Below are 21,395 nucleotides of genomic sequence, written 5' to 3'. Positions count from 1 at the left end.
TGGTGCTTAAGTGGTTGAAAAACCTGACTCTTGGATGGTGCAAAGTAATTGTTTCTTTACCCTTGGAATCTTTCATCTGTCTCCACCAAGTATATCTTGGAGGACAAAAGGGAGCAAGCCCTTCTCTCTTCTCTTCCTCTCCCTCCTGAACCCTTGAGTCACCCGTCAGCTCTCTGCCCCCTCAGGGTCTTGCTTCTCCCCTCCCTCTGTTCCTGGCTGGCAGGATGTGGCCCTATCCAGGCTTCTCCCCAGTGGAAGGGCTTAACCTACTACTTCTGGACACTTCTGGACACTGAGCCATGCACATCTGATACCTCATTTAACCCTCACAACAATCCTGCAGAACGGTGTGTTATTCTCATTTCACCGATGAGATGGACGGTCAGAGAGGTCACACTGCTAGGAGTTGGTGGATCCAGGATTTGAGCCCAGCTTTGTCTGGCTCCTGATCCTGGGCCCTTCCCACATCATTAGATTTTGTGTCATTTTGCATCCCCTGCCCATAGGACAGAGGCCTTCCAAAAGAGCCCCGCAGTCACTCCAGGTGCGTGCACTGAAGGGACCCCATGGAAGGTGCTGGTCTCCAGGCCAAAGCTTTCTGGGACCCATCACTCATAGTAGGGGCTGTTGGACCTCTGTTTCCACCCTGGGGACTCCTTCCCTGGACACATCTTCATTTCTGGCACATTCTTTTTGAAAATGAACTTGGTGGGAACTTATGGTTTCACTCCCCAAAAGTCCACAAAATTCCAAGCAAACCCCAAATCTTGTAGGTTGCAAGGAGTAAGTATGTTATTTTTGGCAGAAATAATTGTACTTTGGCAGTAAGCTTCTAAAAACATAATAAAAGTACTTTTTAACATCCTGTTTTTTCTTCCTTTTGTTGATTTTTGAGCATTTCTTCCCAAGCAAAGAGTTATGCAACAAGATTTCCAAATTGCCAAACTTTTGTTTTATTGGTAGTTTTATTGGTTCCTTTTCTATGTTTCCTTGCATCTTATCTGCTTTGAACTTTAACCTAGGAATTGAAGTGACCATAAAGCATGCAGAGAATGGCCTAGAGACTACATGGGGCTGGATAAGTTTCCTGGAGCAAAGTGAAAGCTCTGAAAAGCTAATTGCGGACAGTAAAGGTCATCCTTGATCCCCTGGCCATTACCAGGCAAGCCTTGAGCCTAGGAATATGGATGTCTATGATAAATGGTCCTTGCTCTTCCTGCACCAAAAATTTCAGATCCCTGTGTCTTCGGGGGGGTTTCAGAAACATCCATTCCCCATTTCCCACGAAAGCCAATCTGGTGCAGGTGTTAGGAGTATGGTTAGGAAATAGACATCTTCATCCAGATCCTGGCTCTGCCACTTCCTAGCTGTGTGATCTTGTGCAAGTTACTTGATCTCTCTGTGGCTCAATCTCTTTACAGTTAAATGACAATGATAAAGCGTCTATTTCATAGGGTTGTTATGGGAGTTGAAAAAGGTAATACTACATATAAAATGTCCTGGCCCTGCCATTAACTAGTTGTTGATGTGGGACGTCTCACTTCAGTTCTCTGAGGCTCAGCTCTGAATAGTAAAAGTAAAGGCCTGGGCTCAAACCCTAAGATTTGGAGCTTCCTAGATCCTGGGGAAACCTACACAGGCCCCAGAGAGTAGATGGATAACCACACTTAGGTGTAAAGCTCAGTCATTGTGAACAAGCCATGTCAGCTGGTGGTGAAGCCAGCTTACGTAACAGAAACATAAATGAGAGGGGCAAAGACATCAGTTTTCTAATGGATGGTATCCAAGGCCTACTGCGAGGCATAGCTGAGATGCTGCACAGCCCAGAGGGGTGCCTCCCTTCAACAAACATTCAGCGTGTGGGGATGATGTAATGACAAAGTGAATGTTGAGAACCATTGACCTGCGGGTAAGAGTACTTATCTGGTGTGATATGCTGATTTAGGATAAGAAATAGATATCTGATCTTTGTCCCTGTTCCTGGCATATTGCTCCAGAGCCCCTTCGAGTTTCTTAAATGATGAGAGTGATAAAGGTGGCTTTTTCAAAGAGATGATTTTTGGACCCCACCTGACGATGGGGGCTTCCTACCAGGAGAACCAACAACATGATTAGAGAGAACTTTCAGTCACATGCCCTTGACCTAAGGGGAGGGGAGAAGGACTGGAGACTGAACTCAGTCACCAGTGATCAGTGATTTAATCAATCATGCTTAAGTAATGAAGCCTCCAGAAAAAGCTAAGGGGATGATAGAGGATGAGATGATTGGATGGCATCACCGAATCTCAATGGACATGAGTTTGAGCAAACTCTGGGAGATAATAAAGGACAGGGAAGCCTGGCGTGCTGCAGCCCACGGGGTTGCAAAGCGTCTGACGTGACTTAGTGACTGAACAAGGAAAAGCTAAGAAGACGGGCTTAGGGGAGTTTCCGGGCTGGAGAACAGGTGTAGACTTGAGGAGAGTGGTGTGCTCTCTGTGTCCTTTCCCCCTGCCTGGCCCAATGCAGCTCTTTCATCTGGCAGTTCCTGAGTTATAGAGTAAACTATTAATCTGGAAAGTAAAATGTTTCTGTGTTTCATGAGCCACTGTAGTAAATTAATGGATCGCAAGGAAGAAGTTGGTGGAACCTCAAATCTATGACCAGCAGCACAGGTGACAACTGTTCTTGTGATTGTGTCTGAAGTGGGGTGGGGTGTGAATTTTCATAGGACTGAGCCTTTAGCCTGTGGGATTTGATGCTCTCCAGATAGATAGTGTCAGAGTTGAGTTGAACTATAGGACACCCAGTTGGTGCCTTAAAATTGCTTGGTGTGTGGCAAAACCCACATGTTGGAATTGGGAGCAGAAATATACCTGGCATCAGAAAGATCTAGGTTCACATTCCAGCTGTGCTATTTATTCTTTGGGTGACCTTGAGCAAGTCACTTAACCTCTCCTAGTGTTGGTTTCTCCAAGTGCTATAGTCATTATTAAGTAAGTATATTAAACACCTATGACAGTTTCTGAGAGAAACTTTGTTGTTTTTTTTTAATTTTTGGCTCTGCTGGATCTTTGTTGCTGTGCATGGGCTTTCTCTAGTTGTATTGAGTGAGGGCTACTCTCGAGTTGTGGTACGCAGATTTCTTGCACAGTGGCTTTTCTTGTTTTGGAGCACAAGGTCTGGGGCACATGGGCTTCAGCTGTTGCAGCTCGCGGGCTTAGTTGCTCTGTGGCATGTGGGATCTTAGTTCCCAGACTAGCAATCCCTTATCCCCTGCATTGGCCAGCAGATTTTCTTTAACCACCGGCCACCAGGGAAGTCCTGAGACTAATCTTTTTACTAATAACTATCACTGATTACTATTACCATCACCTACATTTTAGCATCATCAGCAGGTAGGAGGAGGGAGGCAAAGGGCGAACTTTGTCAGTTAGACTGGCTCTGGAAAAGGTACTCAGGTGGGCTCAGTAGATAAGGCAAGCTAGAATTTGGAGGGTTTGTCATTGTTGTCGTTAATTAATTTGGCTGTGTGAGGTCTTAGTTGTGGCAGGCAGGGTCTTTTAGTTCTGGTGTGTAGGATCTAGTTCTCTGATCAGAGGTAGAACCCTGGGAGCGATTGCGTCGGGGACATAGAGTCTTAGACACTGGATCACCACGGAAGTCCCCAAACTAGGATTTGGTCCAGGCAGCCATCAATATCTTCAGGGGAAATGACTGTATCTGGTTCTTGAGCAACTGACTCATTCCCTGCAGAGTCCCAGCCCATGTGGACTGTGGGAGGGTGGATAGGAAGGCATATAGCTGGCAAAGAGCAAGACGGAGTAACCTCTAAGGGGCAGGTCTTCAGTCCTAATGAAGAGAATTGAGGAACCAGGGCAGCATAACCAACTAGGTCACTGCAGGGTGAACATTCAGCAGAGGAAGGAAGGGGAGGAAAAGCTATGATCTGGGTGACCACCCAGATGCTCAGAGTTCTGCCTCACTGATCATGGCCACCAGTGACTCTGGCACTCAGCACAGCTCCTAGCAATGTGATCACCTGGTGCCCAGGGAGGCGAGTGGTCAGTATATGGCGCACTGAGGGAGATAGGAGTAAGGAGAACATTCCTCAACAGTGACAAGGGCCCAAACCTGGAAGAAAACGACTTTTCTTATCTGGCTAGGATGCACGTGTAGTTTTTTCTTAGAAAAGAGAGCTCCTGGGTCTATCCCAGCTGTCTACTCAGTTTTTTAACAACTGCTGAAGCAAAATGAAATGGACAGGCTGGAGGGTAAGAATAAATAAAATTAGTTGACCTGAAGATTTGGTGGAATTTCCCCAAATAGTTTACCAAATATGAAATGTTTTAGGCTCAGACTGGGATTTTTTTGTTTCTTTTTAATTTAGAAGCTTGAATACTTGAGCCTGTTATAAACTGTGTTACCAGAAGTCTGGAAGTTTATACTTCAAGTTCCCTGTTACTCACTTGTTTGTAATCATGCACTCACTACTTATGAGGGGAAAAAAAATAAATCTGGGATAGATGCAGGTTTTCTAAAGCCCTTCATTTTTTTTTTTTTTAAAAAAAACCTGCTCCTAAGATTTTCATTTACTTTAATGTCTGTTTATAGTACAGTTGCAAATACCTTTTGCTCCTCTACAGATCACAGCATGATTTTGGCCTCAGCTTTGTTTGAACTTACTGGGATTTCTTGTTTATGCTGCCTATGAGCCAAGTGTCTATATAAGGCCCACTCAACTCCAGCTGTGTGTTGTTGGATTTCATCTACACTTCAACTTTGAAACAAGTTTCCTAAATGAATTAGTTTTGTCTCCTTGCTAATGAAATTATCACCAGCAGCAACACCAACACCATTTACTTTTATTTATTCATTTTTCTAAGAGGAAATGCTTCAGTCTCTGGATTGAAAAAGGAGAAAAGTTGGCTTATATTTTTATATATTGAAATCTTTTCAGTGAAGATTCTAGACTTGACTTTTTTTTCTTTTAGCTGAGTTCATGATCATCATCTAATTTAATAATACTAATTTATTATACTTCTTATAACTGTATCTGAAATATCTTCCAACTCCCTCTGGAAGAAAAATTTCAACTTAGGTATAGGATCTGAGAAGACAGTTTGGAGACAAATGAGTCAAGATTATTTTTTGTGGATTTCATCAAACCCGATTTTAAAAATATGGTGCTATTAAGCTGTTTTTTAGATCAATAATTATGTGGGCCTAAAGTTTTACATAAATAAGTAAGCAGAATTTATATTTTCATTTAGCAGTGCATAGGTTTTTATTACCTATTAATGGAGTACAAAGTGCTCTTGGTAGTTATTTTGGTTTCAAGTTAGCTTCATATCTTCATGATCTTTATTAGATTTAACTGGCCTAAAACCAGCTAGAAAAAAAATCCATTAGAGCTCTAATTGATTGATTTCACATTCGCCGAATCAGAAGCTTTTATAAAGATCTAGTCTATCAGTCAATAATGTCTTGGTCTCAGCATTTTCATAGTTGTAACTTTATACCTTGTCATTGTAAAGAGATCCTCTTTTGGTAGTTAGAAATAATTTTGGTTTGGAAGTGAATATTGGTAGATTTATTCTTAGTTACTGAGTTTCATTTGCAAACGATTTAAAAAGTGAATGAGAATTTTTTAATGTAGGTAGGTGTTTTCTTCAAGTCGTCATAAAAACATGTTTAAAATAGCATTTCCAGCTCAACAATGAGAGTCGTCCCAGATCAGGGATAATCACCGTTTATATTCTGTGCTCCTGAGGTCTACTTAAAAAACAGCATGATACACATATTGTAAAGGACAGAATCCTAAATTGTGTGTTAGTGTGTGTACTTGCATGTATATATAGCGGTCAGGAAGTAGTTTGGGGGCACAAGAAATCTGAGAAACTCTAAAGATATGGAATTATAGTAAACATGCCAGAGAGGGAAAGGGAGAAAAAGGTGAACTAAGAAAATCCTGGTAGTATTATTTCATCCTGTTCAGTGTTGGTAGAATGCTAAAAAAGTTTTCTATTACATTCAACTAAGAAGGATCAATTAAAGACTGGAGAAGTGTTAGTTGAATAGTCAAATGCTACGCAGGGAAAAGTAATGTCGCCAGAAATTACTCCTGCAAGTTTCAGTAGAAGGTTGCAGAACAATAAGCCTTTGTTAATCCCATACTGGTTTATTCAAATAGTGTGTAATTCAAAGCAATTGCTGCTCCCCAGGCAGGAATTACAATTGCTACATTGGAAGGGAGAATAATGTGTCATTCCAAGGGGAAATCAGGCCTGGAAAAGACCTCTTGGTTGAAGAACCTCATATGTCCCAAAACAGCTTCAAAGCAGGCCAAATAAAACAGACCGACTGCGAACCACCCTGTGAAGTCAGCTGGCCTCAAACTGAGCTGTATTCCCCTTGCTTCTCTGCGGCTCTCATTTTTGGTGGATGGCAAGATGTCCCCAGAGCAAGGAGCAAGAGTGGAGGGGAGGCAGAGAAATTCTAGTACTGGATAAGCTATTACATAGAAAGTGACTCCTTGTCCCCCAGCAAGGACATACAAAATCGTTTAAGAGAACTCCATCATCCATGTATGGGCTTTATGTATATTTAATTGCTCCCCTGGCATAAAAACATTGGACAAGAGTCAGACATGAGTCAACTGCAAGAGGAGGCTTGAATCATATTTTGAACAATTTTGGTCAACAATCCTTCAGAGAACAATCTTCCAGTTTTATGGTGTCATGTTTGTGGAATTAAATGTGAACAGCTTAAAATTCCATGACTTTTAAAAAGTCAGCTTTGATTCCAGTGATTGATCTGTCCATGCTTCAGGGACACCAAGCTAAGTCAGGCCCCCAACAACCTTTGGTGAGGCTATGCTAATCGATTGGGTCTTGTGAACTGGCTAATTAGGCAAATTAATAGGCAATACCAGCAAAACCCTCATGAAGAACATTCCTTAAATGGGGTGGTCCATCTGTGACCTGAAACTGCTTGTTAGGCACTCAGGAAATCCACAAGGAAGACCCAGAGATGGTACATCTCAGTGGATTCGGATTCAAACAGTTCTTCCATGGTCTGGGATTCTGAACTGTTGCTACGTGTTCCAGCACACACTCAGCTTTCAGTGCTACTAAGGCAGAGGCACTGAACGCTTGCCAAATATCCGCATGCTTCCACATCAGTCACAGCCCCTCTGTAGTGTGCCCTGTCCAACCACTGGGACAGAAGTAAATGGTGTCACTTCCAGGCTGTGCACAGGAGAGCACACACGTGTGCCTTCTCCAAGCATCCTCTTCCTCTACTGCCAGGATGGTGAAAGCCCAAGACTCCAAATGTCAGAACTTGTATCAGCCAGGGCTGTTGAGCAGGATTCCCTTGTGTGTACCTCCCGCTCTCCTCCTAGCCTGCATCAGTCACATAAGGAAAGCAAGAATAAACTTTAATTGTGTTGAGCCAGGATTCTGGGCTTAGCTGGTTACTACAGCATAGTCTAAGCTAATATAGCTGCTTTTCTAGATCTTTTTGTAAAAAAAAAAAAACAAAAACAAAAAACCGAAAATCCATCTGGAGAAGGGATGAGCAATCTGAGTGGTGCCATGCTTGAACCAACCTAGGAGGCTCTGCCAGGTTGCCTTTGTATCATGTGCTCCCAAAGTTATTCTACTCTGTGACCTGTGGCTGTTCCTGCAGGGTGTGTTGAAGGAGGAAGTGAGGAAGAGCCTGGTCAGTTGAGGGGATGATATGGGTCAGTTCCCTTCTGATGGTTTCTCTTCTGATTCACCAACCCCCTCTTGGGATTTTAGGCTTGCTAAACATATGGTACAAATCAGTGAAATTATTCATTGTGGTTTTCATTTGAGTGAGCTAGTTTCCGCTCCTAAGAAGGGTCTTAACAAAACAGGAAGTTTTTCTTGGATCTAGAAATGGAACTCTGCCTTCTGACATGAGTTTTTACCAACTTCTGCAAATCTCAATTTTCCTACTTCCCTGTTAAGAGGGTGGGGCAAATGGAAAAGAAGAGATGTAACCAGAAAATGCTGATTTGTCAGTAGTTAAGAGTTAGGGCTGACTGGGTTTGGGGAGCAGGGGGTGGGGTGGGGGTGTGGCTGGGAGAATGGCAGCCTGTCCAAAGATCACCTCCTCCCAAATGACCACTTAATCTCCTACCTCTTCAATCACTTCAGCCTTGACAAAGAAGAATGAAGAGAGAAGTGAAGGACCAAGGAACATTATGATAGTGGTCACCCCTTGATAATAACCTTTGACTTGTGTGACCCAGTGGACATTCCTCGAAACATTCTGATATGCCTCACCCACTAGATTCTGCTACATGGAGGCAGAGAACACATTTTAGTACCCACCACATGGAGGGTACCCAAGAGTGCTTGCAGGAATACAGGAAGGAATACTTGATTCTCATAACTATTTTTATAGTGAGATAATCACTAAGTGATTTGAATGAGAAAATCAAATATAATTTCTATTTTATGTATGGAAAAATGGAAACATTAAGAATATGTTACTTGCTCAGTCATGCAGGGTCAATTAAAAAGTGGAACTACAATTCAAGTCTCCCAATTTCTGTTTTAATTGTTTAACCAGTTGAAAGTCCTCTCCCCACCCCATATAACCATACAGACCATTTATCATCACTGCCATCATGTAATGTAAATTACCATCCAGAGATTCTATGTAATTTATGTCTACAAAAGACATCAGGATCCTAGTATCATTATCACTAGGGCATAGTCTTACAATGCCAGTTCTTAAGTCCTTACTCTTTTACTTTTTGTCCCAAGAACAAACATATACCTATGCTATCTAAAAAACAACAGAGAAGGTAATACTGCCTCTAGTTTTCAGTGTTTTCTGTGTATAGGGAATTTAGTCGGCTTCTAGTTCAACATTTTGAATTATTAATCAAGTAGATTTGGAGTGGGAAACCACAGGAAGGGAATCATGGCAGAAAATGCTACTTGCCCTACTGTCTGAACTTGTTTTTTTATGTGAACTTGTATTTTTTTATTTAGGTCTTACATTCGGCACGTGGGACCTTTAGCTACAGCATGTGAGATCTAGTGCCCTGACCCAAGAATTGAACCCAGGCCCCTTACACTGGAAGCACCAAGTCTTAGCCACTGAACCACCAGAGAAGTCCCTCAACTTTTCTCTGTTGGTTGTTGAACCTATATCCTAAGGAATACAGATCTAAACATTTAGTAGAACAGTGCTCAGGCTTCCTGATCCTGAAGACAAATGTACTTTGGAAAGAACATACAATTGAGTTTGTCAAGCTTTCTTTTGATTATGGGCACAAGGACTCTTTTCTACCCTGGTGATCAAGAGTGGGTCCTTAGTCCAGAACATGGTAGTTACATCATAAGTATGATTAAATACAGATGCAGAAATTTATCTGGTATTTTCAGCAGATCATATATACTTGGGTTCTCTCACTTTCCACTTCTCTCTACCTGATACTAACCAACTCATCCCTGCCTTTATTCCATCCTTTCACCACCACCACCCACTTCTGCCACCCCAGTTCAGAACTTGTGTATATGGTGCCAGGATTTTGTTTAGGACAACTGCTCAAATGAGCCTTCTTGCCATGTCACTTAATATACATTCAAATTGGAAATATTGGAAATTAATCAGGATAAACTGACAAAGGATAAACCATGGAGCAGCAACTTGAGAGAAATTGAGCTTTTTTGATTTCTCTTATGGGGACACAAAATATGCTTATCTTCCAAGCTGAGACTCTAGTCTGTGACCTTCCTGGGTCATCTCTGGAAGCCCCTTTATACTCTGTAGCCAGAATCTCAGAGGTTGCTAAAGTCCCCCAATCCAAGTTAACTAGCAGCTCTGGTCTGTTCTTGGACATTTGTAACTTATCCAGGCTCCTCTAGATTAAAATGCCTGAATGAATACTGGAGACATTTCATGGTTGTGTTTTGAGAATTCCCTCACAACTTGGAAGATTATTCTCTTAATACCATAAAGCATTTCCCCCATTTTCCAAGTAAGGAGTGTAAAAAGTCACACAGCAGCGTCAGGATTTAAACCTTTCATCCTCTAAGGCCAAAGCCCATTTTGTTTCCACCCCTCACTAAGCAGAGTTGGTCCAAAGGGTGGAAAAGTCATTTGACAGCATTCTAGCCCCTTCAGCATCTTCCCTGGGTAGCTTTATTTGCTGTAAACAGTTGTAGATTTCCAGAACCACAGACACACCCATATAAAAATGTTAATGACTAAAATGCCCTGTAAAACCAATAGAAATGAACAGTGTATTGATATCACACTGGAATTCTGTCTCCTGCTTCCCTCCACCAGCACATATAATTGAGAATGAACAGGATTTTATTTTTCTTAAATTTATAGTCAGATCTCTCAAATCTGATCCCCTCTATCATTTTGTGAACTTCTCATTATGGAAAAAATGATGGTGAGTGATAATGCTTTAAGCTACTTTTCAAATAATGTAAAGTCTGTTCTCCTAAGGAAGAAACTGAGGCTTGTTTAAAAGAGAACTTTTCCAGGCCCCCAGGCTCTGCTGAAATTCTTGTAGAGGACATACATGTGGGCTTATGCTTTCTAAAAGATCCAGAAACTAGCTTCTGGTGAAGTGCCCTGCTGGAACAGCAGGCTTTAGAAAACCACCAAAATCCCACTGGGATAAAAGAGGTTCATTTGTTTTCAACTTGTGGCCCTTCTACATTCCAGGAGGCCCATCCCCCGGGCCTGTGTCTATGGCTGATTCATAACCTTGCACCCACACAAGTCTAGGCATTCACTGGGATCCTAACAAAGAGGTTAAGGTGTAAACCTGGAGGAAGTTTTTAAGGACCAGAGGGAGTTGGGAGTGAGGGGAAGATGGGAGAAAAGGTAAAAGAGGAAAAGTAATTACATGATCATATACTTGCCCCAAGCAAATGAGCACATATGTTGGGGAGGCCTGGCTGATTGAAGGGCTGCTGAATGTGGTTTCGATAGCCAAGACCCTGCCTTTGATTCTGCAGTATGGCTTCCAGTGAGAGAGCTCATTGCCCAGCGTGGGGTGACCAGGCTGATCCGATTGTGAACACCTCTCCCCATTATCGAGTTTATTTTATATGCTTGCATGGCCAGATCTGTGTTCCCAGCTATAAGGCTTAGGGTGTGCAGTGTATTCCCTGGAGAGTAAATCAAAGCAGCTGCAATCTCCTGCCAAGAAAGAACTTACTGCCCTAGCCTGGAGGTTCAGTGGATGATTGAGTGCAAAAAGCTTTCCGGAATAGAAAATGAGATACCCCATGGGCCAATCTTTGAAAACTGCAAGCTGCCAAGCAAATGTGAACCATCAGGGATCTAAAAAATAATATCATTATGGCAGGGCTAGATAGATGGGCTTTCTTGACAGGAAGAATCCTCTGAACTGATGGCTGAATTCCTGAAGGGAGTTACAAGATTTTCCTTGCACTTCTGAAGACTACATAACTTAGAATTCTCCCTTTGGAAAGTTTTTCTGATGTCCTTTGAGGCCATGGGCTCTAGAGGCTGACTCAAGTTGTAAGTGTGGCTCTGACATTTATCTGGGTGACGTAGAGCATATTTTCTCTTCTGGGAAATGGGAATAATATCCTTTGCCTAACTAGATTGTGGTTTTGAGAGTTAGAAGTAATGTACAGTGCCTGTAATTTATATATCCTTTAAGAAATAGGGATGCAGATATCCACCATGCTTCCAGACTTCAGAATTGGCATGAATTGACTCAGTAAGATGGGACCAGAGAGGAGAATCACATCTAGGCTTTTATTCTTTATTTTTTAAGCTACTCATTAGCATTCTTCACATTCTCCAACTAGCAGATTATGATGAGTCAAGATCAATTATTGTCTTTAAGTATGTTTAGTACTAACTGATCTAGTAAGTGTAAAACAAAGATAGCTAGCAATTATTGTGTTCTTAGTATGTGCAGGGCATTCACGTTAGCATTCTTATGATTATCATTCTCATTTTACAGATGAGGAAACTGAAGTGCAGAGAATAAGGAACTAGTTAGTGCAAGGTCACAGCCTAGTATCATGACTAGGAAATAACGTGTAGATACGGGGCGGGGGGGTCAGTCTTGGCGGATGTCGGAAAAAATCAAGATCAGTCACACTGAGAAGGTAAATTGAAATTTAAATTTTATTCTCTTCCAGTTAACAGCTCAGCAAAGATAAACTATGCTTTTGTCATTTAAAAATTGCACTAGAGGGCGCCAAATACACAACTGTGACTCTAGAACTGTTTTGCTAATATAGTTCCCATAGTGCAACAAAACATACAATCAGTACAGATTCAAGCCAGAAGCCCATCCCAGAAAGAGAGTGATGCAGTTTAGGACAATTAAACAGCTTTATTTCTAGCCCCGCAATTAAAAGAAAGGAAAACCCCTCATGCTTTATATTCAGCAATTTATAATTTGTCTCTACCTGATACTCATTGTTATTCAAAGTGCCTTTCAGCTGGGTTTTCAAATTTCTCTTTGCTCTGAGAGCTGAGTGGTGAAGAGTAACCTAGAAAAGGGTAGGGTAATCTGGATGAAAATAAATTTTTAAAAATTAAACAGAGATATTGTTTAATATTTATTTTAGCAAAGTAAATCATGCATTTTTTTTTTAAAGAAAACAAATACCCCACCTTACATCCAAGAGCTTAAAATTAAAAGGAAAAACACCCCATTCTTAACCTCAAGAGACAACATCTTTGAGAGGTAACTCCAGATTCCTAAATAATGTTTATGTTTCTATTTCTTGATTTATCAAACTGACATTATTTATCTTTATGGGCTTTCCAGGTGGTGCCAGTGGTAAAGAACCTGCCTGCCAATGCAGGTAGAGGTAACAGATGCAGGTTCGATTCCTGGGTTAGAAAAGATCTCTTGGAGGAGGGCACAGCAACCCACCCCAGTTCACAAAATAACTTTTATTTCCCCATATTGAGAGGAATAACTGCATTGCAGAACATTTAATGTTTTTTACAATAACGAGATTACTTTGTATATGGGATTTCATCAAATTAAACACGATGCTCATCTTTCCATGTCATTAAGCATTAAAAAAAAAACAAAACTGTAGTGTAACTTACATAAAACATGTTCTAAAGTATAAGGAACCTCCACCTCTTTAACCAGCGTGAAGATAAGATCATTTCACTCCACAGTAGAAACTATGATATTTGAAGATCTTGTCTTAGTTATGCAGCAGTGAGAATAGTGTCTGAAGGGGCAAGACTTAAAGAGTCCTGCTGGGAATGCAGAAATCAATCAAAACAAGTTAACAACTCAGCCTAGAAAAGTTCTAATTACTCCTCAACATCTCAAGATTAAATGGATCATGAATGAGTTAGTCACAAGTTTGGAGTTTGTCAATTTTTTGGTGGAAAATAATTTTTGTATGCTTAGTTCTCTTATCATTTCCTTGTAAATTATCACAAGCAGCACAGAAAACTGCTAGAGTCATTAGTGCAACTAACAACAACAAAAAAATCTAGCATCTTTGTTTAGATCTTTTTTCACCACCCATCTCCAATCTGCACCTGACTCCAAATGGTAGGGGGCACGGGTTGGGAAGTATTATGGTTTGGGTCAGTTAGCAGCCTAAAATGTACTTGGGAGGAAGCCTGTCTACTACTACATTTTTCCTCTGAAATAAAAACAGAACGGTGCTATAATCATACCAAACCTAGGCTTGTCTACCATCCCTACAAAATACTCATCCAGTACTAAGCTCTGAAATAATGGTCAAGTTGAATACGAACTGGAACTTCTTCAGAACCAGAAGCTTGAAAGGATGCCTGGGAGCTGGTAACATACTAAGAAACACCAGCTCTTTCAGATGGGAGGAGGCCATTCCTATGGGGACGGGGAGAAGCCTTACCTAACACAACCGACATAATTTGAACAAAGAGATGCTCGATAAATAGTTTATACATTTCCTTATTTTTATTTAGCCTTTATGCTAGATACAACTCTATGCTAGGTATGCTAAAGGGTTTGTATGCTTTACCTCATTTGATCCATCAACAAATGACTCCGCGACATTCATCTTTTAAATTTGGACACAGCTGGTAAGCGGTGACAGGGGACTCAGAATTCAAATACAGATCCTTCCCATGGCAGGGACATTACCGTTCTGGCCTCCTCTAGCACAGCATAATGAACAATCATTGCCACTCGGCACGTAGGACAATGGACAGACGGATCGCTACCAGTATTTCCGAAGATGGTGGTTAAGGCCAGGTTCACTTTGAGCAGTGTGCACCGCAGGAAGTTGTAAAATACATTATATACTTTTTGAAAGGAATGAGAAGCTGACCTTAAAGTGTGTCAACTAGGTCACTGAACACCGAAAAGGCTAAAACTCTGGGCTCTGGGGCCCCAGGAAACGCCAGGCGGAAGTGGGCTCGGCCGCGGAAGAAGTGCGTTTTTGAGGCTCCTCCGCGACGACGCGGGCGGGGCGGCAGCTCCAGCCGGGCAGCAGTTGCGCGGCCTGCCCTCTCCTCCTCCCGTGGAACTGCTGGCTGCCGGCAGCCTGGGCCGAGGGGCGGCGGGCCTCTGGAGACGCAAGAGCCGCTTTCCGGGGCCAACCCCTCCCCCTCCCCCGCCGCGAGGGCGGTGCCCATGTGACGCTCGCAGCCGCTCGGCTACGCCCTTCTCGGCGCAGGCCAGCCGGCTGCCTGGACTAGAGCGCCAGGCCCCGACTCGCTCGGGCCGGTGGCCAAGCCGCGAGCTTGCTGCATCTGCTGCGCAGCCACCCACAGCTCCCTCTTCCAGACGGGGAGCCAATGTTTGGACGGCTGGGTAGAGTTCACGAGGGCAAGTTCCATCCCACCAGGAGCGAGGGAGTTCTGAATGAAGAGAAAGGGGATCTTGGGTGTGTCCACTGTATGCTTAAGCCCGTTTATCATATATAGAGTGAAAGGGCCTACTTCCACAAAAGGCCAAAACTGGACGACAGAACCTCTTTCCTCTTTATCAGCCCGACTTTGAAGAGGGTTAACTTCCGTTAGCGTTTCCAACTCAAGTTCCTCACTGTGGCTTCTCACCTCCACTTTGAAGTCAGCTGGTTTCTCCAAGGACTGTTGAGGGAAGAGGCTGTTCTAAGCTAGAACGGGGTGCTGGGCTAACAGTAGCTAAAGGCCTCATTACTAACCACGAGTCCGGAGATGGCCCTGAGAGTCGTGTGTGCACTCTGTAATGCACATTTACAGCATGCTGAGAATTCTTAGGCTTTATGGGGCTTCCCTGGTGGCTCAGATAGTAAAGAATCTGCCTGCAATGCCGAGACCAGGATTCAATCCCCGGGTTGGGAAGATCCTAGAGAAGGGAACGGCAACCCACTCCAGTATTCTTGCCTGGAGAATCCCATGGACAGAGAAGCCTGGCAGGCTACAGTCCATGGGGTCGCCAAGAGTCTGACACGACTGTGCGACTACCACTTCACTTCACGGGGCTATCAAAAGGTCATGGCACAAAATCAGTTAGGAATCTGCGTATTTGGAATCTAGGGAATATCTCTGTAAGAAGCTGATGTTAAAGGTCATTGAAGCTTATTTTCTGGGAGCCTGAAACAATCTTAGCCCAAATAATTTGGTTTCATGAAACGCTGTAAGAAAAAGAAGGATTGTGACGCACTACTTTAATGCACACTCTGGACGTGTTTTGAAGCTGTATTCCCTATGTACAAAGATCTTGCTTTTTGCACCTGATTTCCACTTGACTATTTTCCAGTTAATGGTTGGGTTCACAGATTACAAATGTAACTGTGCAAAGTTTTTTTAAAAGCCTACCAAAGGTTAGCAATATCAGATTGTTTATGGTGAACCTACTGTGCAGACAAGTAACTTCCTTTTAGATATCAATTTTCTTAAAGATTGCTAATTTCCTTGTTACAATATTTAAGCTCACCCGGCCAGGCAAAATCCTTCTCTCCTGTCTCCACAACTAATCTTTCAAAGTGTTTTCATTATTCTCTGACATCCTCATTGAAATTTAGTACCTCACAAAAGGCTAAATTTTCTCAAGTATACCTTTTCAAAATACAGGACTGATTTAACTTGGTAGGTTTGTCAAAAACAGGCACCATAGTTAATTCTGCTATAGGTTGACCCAGAATCCCCATTTTAAGAACTACTGCTGCTGCTAGGTTGCTTCAGTCATGTCCGACTGTGTGACCCCATAGATGGCAGCCCACCAGGTTCCCCTATCCCTGGGGATTCTCCAGGCAAGAACAATGGGATGGGTTGCCGTTGCTTTCTCCGGAACTACTGGCTTAAAAGCAAATACATCACGGTTGCTTGGGATCATTTCTCTGGTTAGTCTCAAGCTATCCGTATTTTATACAATCAGGTAGAAAATACCTATGGAGGCATGACAGTCACAGTCTCAAGCTATCCGTATTTTATACAATCAGGTAGAAAATACCTATGGAGGCATGACAGTCACCAAACTGAGTAATTTATGCGAAAGTGCAAATTTGCTTTGGAATTCTTTAAGTTCTGTCCTATTAGAGGAAAGGAACACAGCCAAATAAAATGTCCTGGATGGAAATGTGGCCTTTTTATAGAAAAACCAGTTTGTACAAATGCTGTTATTTATTCAAGATGTTTTAGGCCCAGAGATAATGTATGACGAGTTTATTAAACCAGTTTAAGCTCTCTTTCACCTATTTATGATTAAAATGTACAACTCTAAGAAAAAAAAAAAGTACAACTCTTTATTACCTTGTTTATTGCCGACCAAGGGCCTGGGGTTGACAGAAAGCACTGAAGTGGACCAAGCCTTTGCAGGCCAAGGACCTGAATCAAGTTGTGAAATAAAAGGCCCTGTACTGCAGTCACACCTTGCCAAATACCTGGTAAAATTAGTTAGCTAAAACCAGTGAGACACTTCTCAAAGATAACAGACAGATGCTGCTGCTTTTATAGCCGTGTCCATCTGTGACAAACAGCTACAGCGTTCTTGATACTACCAGTCCTCAACCCAGTGGGACCTTGCACCAAGATCAGTGCCACAAGGTAGAAGAACATGCAATCTGATCGTAATGCTACTTCCTCAACAAGTATAAGAATATACTTGCTAAGTTTGTATACTGCTGACAAGTGCTAAATTGTTCTGCAAAATGAAAGATGACTTAAGAGGAAGACATTTTTAGAAAGACAGGGCACCTGGAAAATAAGAAGCAAAAAAAAAAAAAAAAGCTTAGGAGAAACACTATGGTACTGCACGCTTTAAAATTTAAGATAACAGACCTCATGTACGTATTTTACCACAATTAGAAGAAAATCTTATAGGGTAATTTTTGCAGTTTAAACTTACTCAGTCCCCCCTGTGAAACTGTCAGTAGAGTACGTATTACGTATTAATGCCTCATGAAGTAAATTAAATTCTCTTATTGGTGAATGTGATTAAGTGCACAGTTCTGTTTTAAATTTTAATATGCCAATGGCTGCCCAAGGAAGGCAACTACACATAGGATGTACTGAATTCGTGACCGATTTTTAGGTTCAATACAGCTTTGTTAATTGCTTTATAAAATGCCAACACCTTACTGAAGAGTCCATCATTTCAAAAGAAAATCTTGACAATGCTTATTAAACTTCAATTAACTTTATTAGTAGTCTGTCAAGTAATCAAGTATTCATGGTCATCTGTGGTTCCACAGCACTAAAACTTTTACTTGGTTAGTGCCATATTTGAAGGTTACTTTCCTAGTGAGGAGACAAATAATTGTTTTCCATTTATTAATGTCACCTACCCCATTAATTAATTATTTTTGAATACTGAGCATGATTCAGGCCCTGACTCACAATTTCCTTAACGTGTTAGCTTGTTTCTCTTTAAAATACAGGTACAGCCAACACTATACTTCCCTGGCGGCTCAGCGGTAAAGACTCTGCCTGCAATGAAGGAGATGCAGGTCCGATCCCTGGGGCGGGAAGATCCCCTGGAGAAAGAAATGGCAACCCACTCCAGTGTTCTTCCCTGGGAAATAACATGGACAGAGGAGTCCGGTGTGCTACAGTCCACAGGGCTGGAACAGAGTCAGACACGACTGAGTGACTAAACAACAACATGATACTTCAGAGAGTGTTGCTGTATGACCAACTATGCAGCACTCAGCAGAGGACTAAGTAAAACCCTACCCCCACAAAAGAAGTACGCACTGTATGTGCATACTGCCTGTATTTTCTTCCTGTATGTCACTAAGATATAGGGTATAAAGCATTATACTAATAGTTTAAATATATTAAGAACATTTTTTACATGTTATTATAAATTCATTTTAATCACAGCATATTATTCCATCTACTGGCTCAGACACAGGGTGTATAATTATTTGCCTATTCCTTAGCCATTTATTGGTATGTGTAGTCTGACCTCCTGGCTAACCTGGCTTCCTTTTCTGTGTACCAACTGATCCCTTGATGACCAGCAGGCTCTCTGGCTTACCAGTTACCATTTGAACATTATTTGTTTTCAGAAGTCTTAAGTTCAGAATACTTTAACTGCTCTAGTTCAGGAATCCACAATCTTTTTTTTTTTCTTCTGAATAGGGGGGTCACAAAGGAAATATTTTAGGCTTTTCAAACCACAGTCTCAAATAGGGTGCCTGTACCCCCACAATAACACTTCAAAAATATAAACAACGTTCTTAACTCCTCAGCTATAAAGACACAGGCAGGGCTGGCTATAGTTTGCCTAGTCTTATTCTAGTCCTTAATGGGATAAAGGGTAGTTAAACCTCAACTTCATGCAAGCATGTATGGTCACAGTAACTTACAAGTGCTGGCTGAATATTTATTTCAACATGGTCTTCATCATAATGCTTTCTGGCACCTGAAAATATCACCAAGTGCTTGTTTGGTCAATTAATAAAGCATGTATTAAAACATACACTTTACCTTAGGGAAAAAGAAACTCAGTGATTATGAAGAAATAACTCAAACTGAGATTTAAGTTTACTGTAATGTGTATAATTATATACTAGGTATATAATTTTAGTTTTACATGTAACATCTTTTATCTCAAATAACTTCTGAAACTTGCTGTGATTCTAGTAAGTTATTTTTGAATATTCCCAAAGATTTAAAAATAACATTAAAAAAAATTAAGGTTAAATTTTTCCAATAGTTCTTGCTTACTTGGTTAGTCTACTTACAAGTTACATGCCCAAATAACTTTTGCTGTTTGCCACCTACCTATCCAGTTCCTCATTTTACTCTTCATGTTTTGTGGGACAGAACCCATTTGGAATAATGTATTCAGTTCCAGAGGTGCAGAGGAAAAGAGCTGACCACAGAGATGCCCAGTATCACTGAGGCTGTTTAAACAGAAGTCAGTCACTTGTTCGGCAAACTAATGCGTGCATAAAGAGGGAGGGAGAGGTAACACTGTATATTGGAGGCTTTTAGGCTAATCTGAATTCTATCGATCTCTGCTAACATCTGCTATGCTTATGCTGCATGGAGTAAGACTGACCATTGTGATAGCCCACAGATGTACCTATTCTCATATACAATGTCTGAGAGGAATTTAATGGTGTGTTCTTGTTCATGTATTTGGCACTTTTGTAAACTCAGCTCTCTTCTTACGACCAGTAACTCCATCCTTCTCTCTGCCCTTGGTGCTTGTATGGCACATTCTTTTTAACTGCAGCAACTCACAAATTATCCCTCACTGCCTCTTTGAACAGGAAGAATGCTCAACATAGTGGAATGTTGGAAGGACTCAATTCCACACCTCATTTGTCCCTTCAGACTTGAATTTATTAGGCAGGATGTGTTGGAATACACTCATCTGAAAAAAATTTTCTTTCCTTCTCACCCTACAAATTATCTTATCCATACATTCTAAATGCATTTATGTCGTCATGCTTTTCAAGTTGAAGAATCCCATAATTAATGACATGACAACTTAGGTTTCCCATTTGAGGCAAATCTGTGCTTTAATTTGGGGGGGGGGGGGGAAGTAAAAAAATTCAATTAAGTGAGATATACACACTATTGTATATAAAATAGATAATAAAGACCAGGGAATTCTATTCAACACTCTGTAATGACCTATATGTGCAAAGAATTTTAAAAAGATTGATATATGTGTATGTACAACTGATTCACTTTGTAGTACACCTGAAACTAATACGTTGCTAATCAACTATACTCCAATAAAAGTTAATTAAAAATCAAAAAGAAATAAGTGAAGTGAGGGTAAGACAAGGAGTAACTATGACTCTTTGCTGCTGCTGCTGCTAAGTCGCTTCAGTCGTGTCCAACTCTGTGTGACCCCACGAAGCCCTCCCACCAGGCTCCCCTGTCCCTGGGATTCTCCAGGCAAGAACACTGGAGTGGGTTGCCATTTCCTTCTCCAATGCATGAAAGTGAAAAGTGAAAGTGAAGTCGCTCAGTCGTGTCTGACTCTTAGCGACCCGACGGACTGCAGCCCACCAGGCTCCTCCGTCCATGGGGTTTTCCAGGCAAGAGTACTGGAGTGGGGTGCCATTGCCTTCTCCAACTGTGACTCTTCAGATAGCCAAATGCCTCATCATCTGAACAGTGATGCCTATGAATGCAACTCCCACTGTCCCTACCCACTATCCACTGAAACGCTGCCAAGACAATTAGCTTGGCACAATCAGCAGGCAAAGACCTCCTTGAGCTTAATTCTGATCCAGCGTAAGTTAAATTCTACATATCCTATTCCAGATTAATCCTCTGGACAATATGGTGACCATATCAAGACTAAAAACTATGTCAAACTATGTCAGCATTCTCAGAAACAACCTTCCTCTCTCCCTCACACACACCCACCCACCCACACACAACATTTATTACCAGCTTGATGGAAACATAAATTCTTGGTATACTATCTACTATATTTATATATATATATCTCCACATGCTGTATTATGGATTTGCTGAAGTCATTTGTAGTTCTTTGTACTTGGCATTTATTTAAGTCAAAAGAATACTAATTTAACAATCTAAATATAAGATCAGAAAACCTGTTTTTGTTAATAAGCAAACTGGTATCTCTTGAAAGACAGAGTAACCAAGGAGCAGGTGTATTTGAAAAAAAGGTCATTTATCAGTTTATGAAGAAAAGACACATTATTATCTCTTTAGCCAGTAATTTCCTTCAAGGAGGTTATTATACAGGAAGTCTAATAGTGTCCATAAAGTTGCCTGGTGAACATGATACATGTGGAATTACATGATGAGAATATTTACTGGTACTGGGGCTGGATTTTTTATGTTGAAGTGGGTCCTTAAGTCCTAGCTCATGAAATCTGAAGTTCTTAAAACCTACTACTCTTAAGTTACTAATATTAAATGAAAGGATGCTTCTTTCTGCTCTTGAGTTGCACTTCTGGGATTTAAAGTTCCTGCTT

General features: G+C 41.4%; 1 protein-coding gene across 6 annotated transcripts in view; it reads right to left on the bottom strand.

The window, feature by feature from the left end:
• LOC113891554 (DEAD-box ATP-dependent RNA helicase 30-like) overlaps positions 1-21,395 on the bottom strand; it is a 37,065-nt gene that overhangs the window by 1,124 nt on the left and 14,546 nt on the right. For 2 of the 6 annotated variants that reach the window (XR_003510796.1, XM_027539719.1), the window contains one exon: positions 12,132-12,541. The exons of 3 other annotated variants lie outside the window; for them this stretch is intronic. Coding sequence is in view for 2 of the 3 variants with exons in the window: in XM_027539719.1 (XP_027395520.1) it covers positions 12,479-12,541 (63 nt within the window). In the remaining variant the exon portion in view is untranslated. Of the gene's footprint in view, positions 1-12,131; positions 12,542-21,395 lie in introns of those variants that run through there. One more of the 6 variants, XM_027539720.1, reaches the window with a different exon arrangement.

Source organism: Bos indicus x Bos taurus, chromosome 4 (assembly GCF_003369695.1).
Source record: "Bos indicus x Bos taurus breed Angus x Brahman F1 hybrid chromosome 4, Bos_hybrid_MaternalHap_v2.0, whole genome shotgun sequence".
NCBI lineage: Eukaryota > Metazoa > Chordata > Mammalia > Artiodactyla > Bovidae > Bos > Bos indicus x Bos taurus.
Note: the sequence above shows the minus strand (reverse complement) of the source record. Positions and strands in the feature narration are given on the sequence as shown.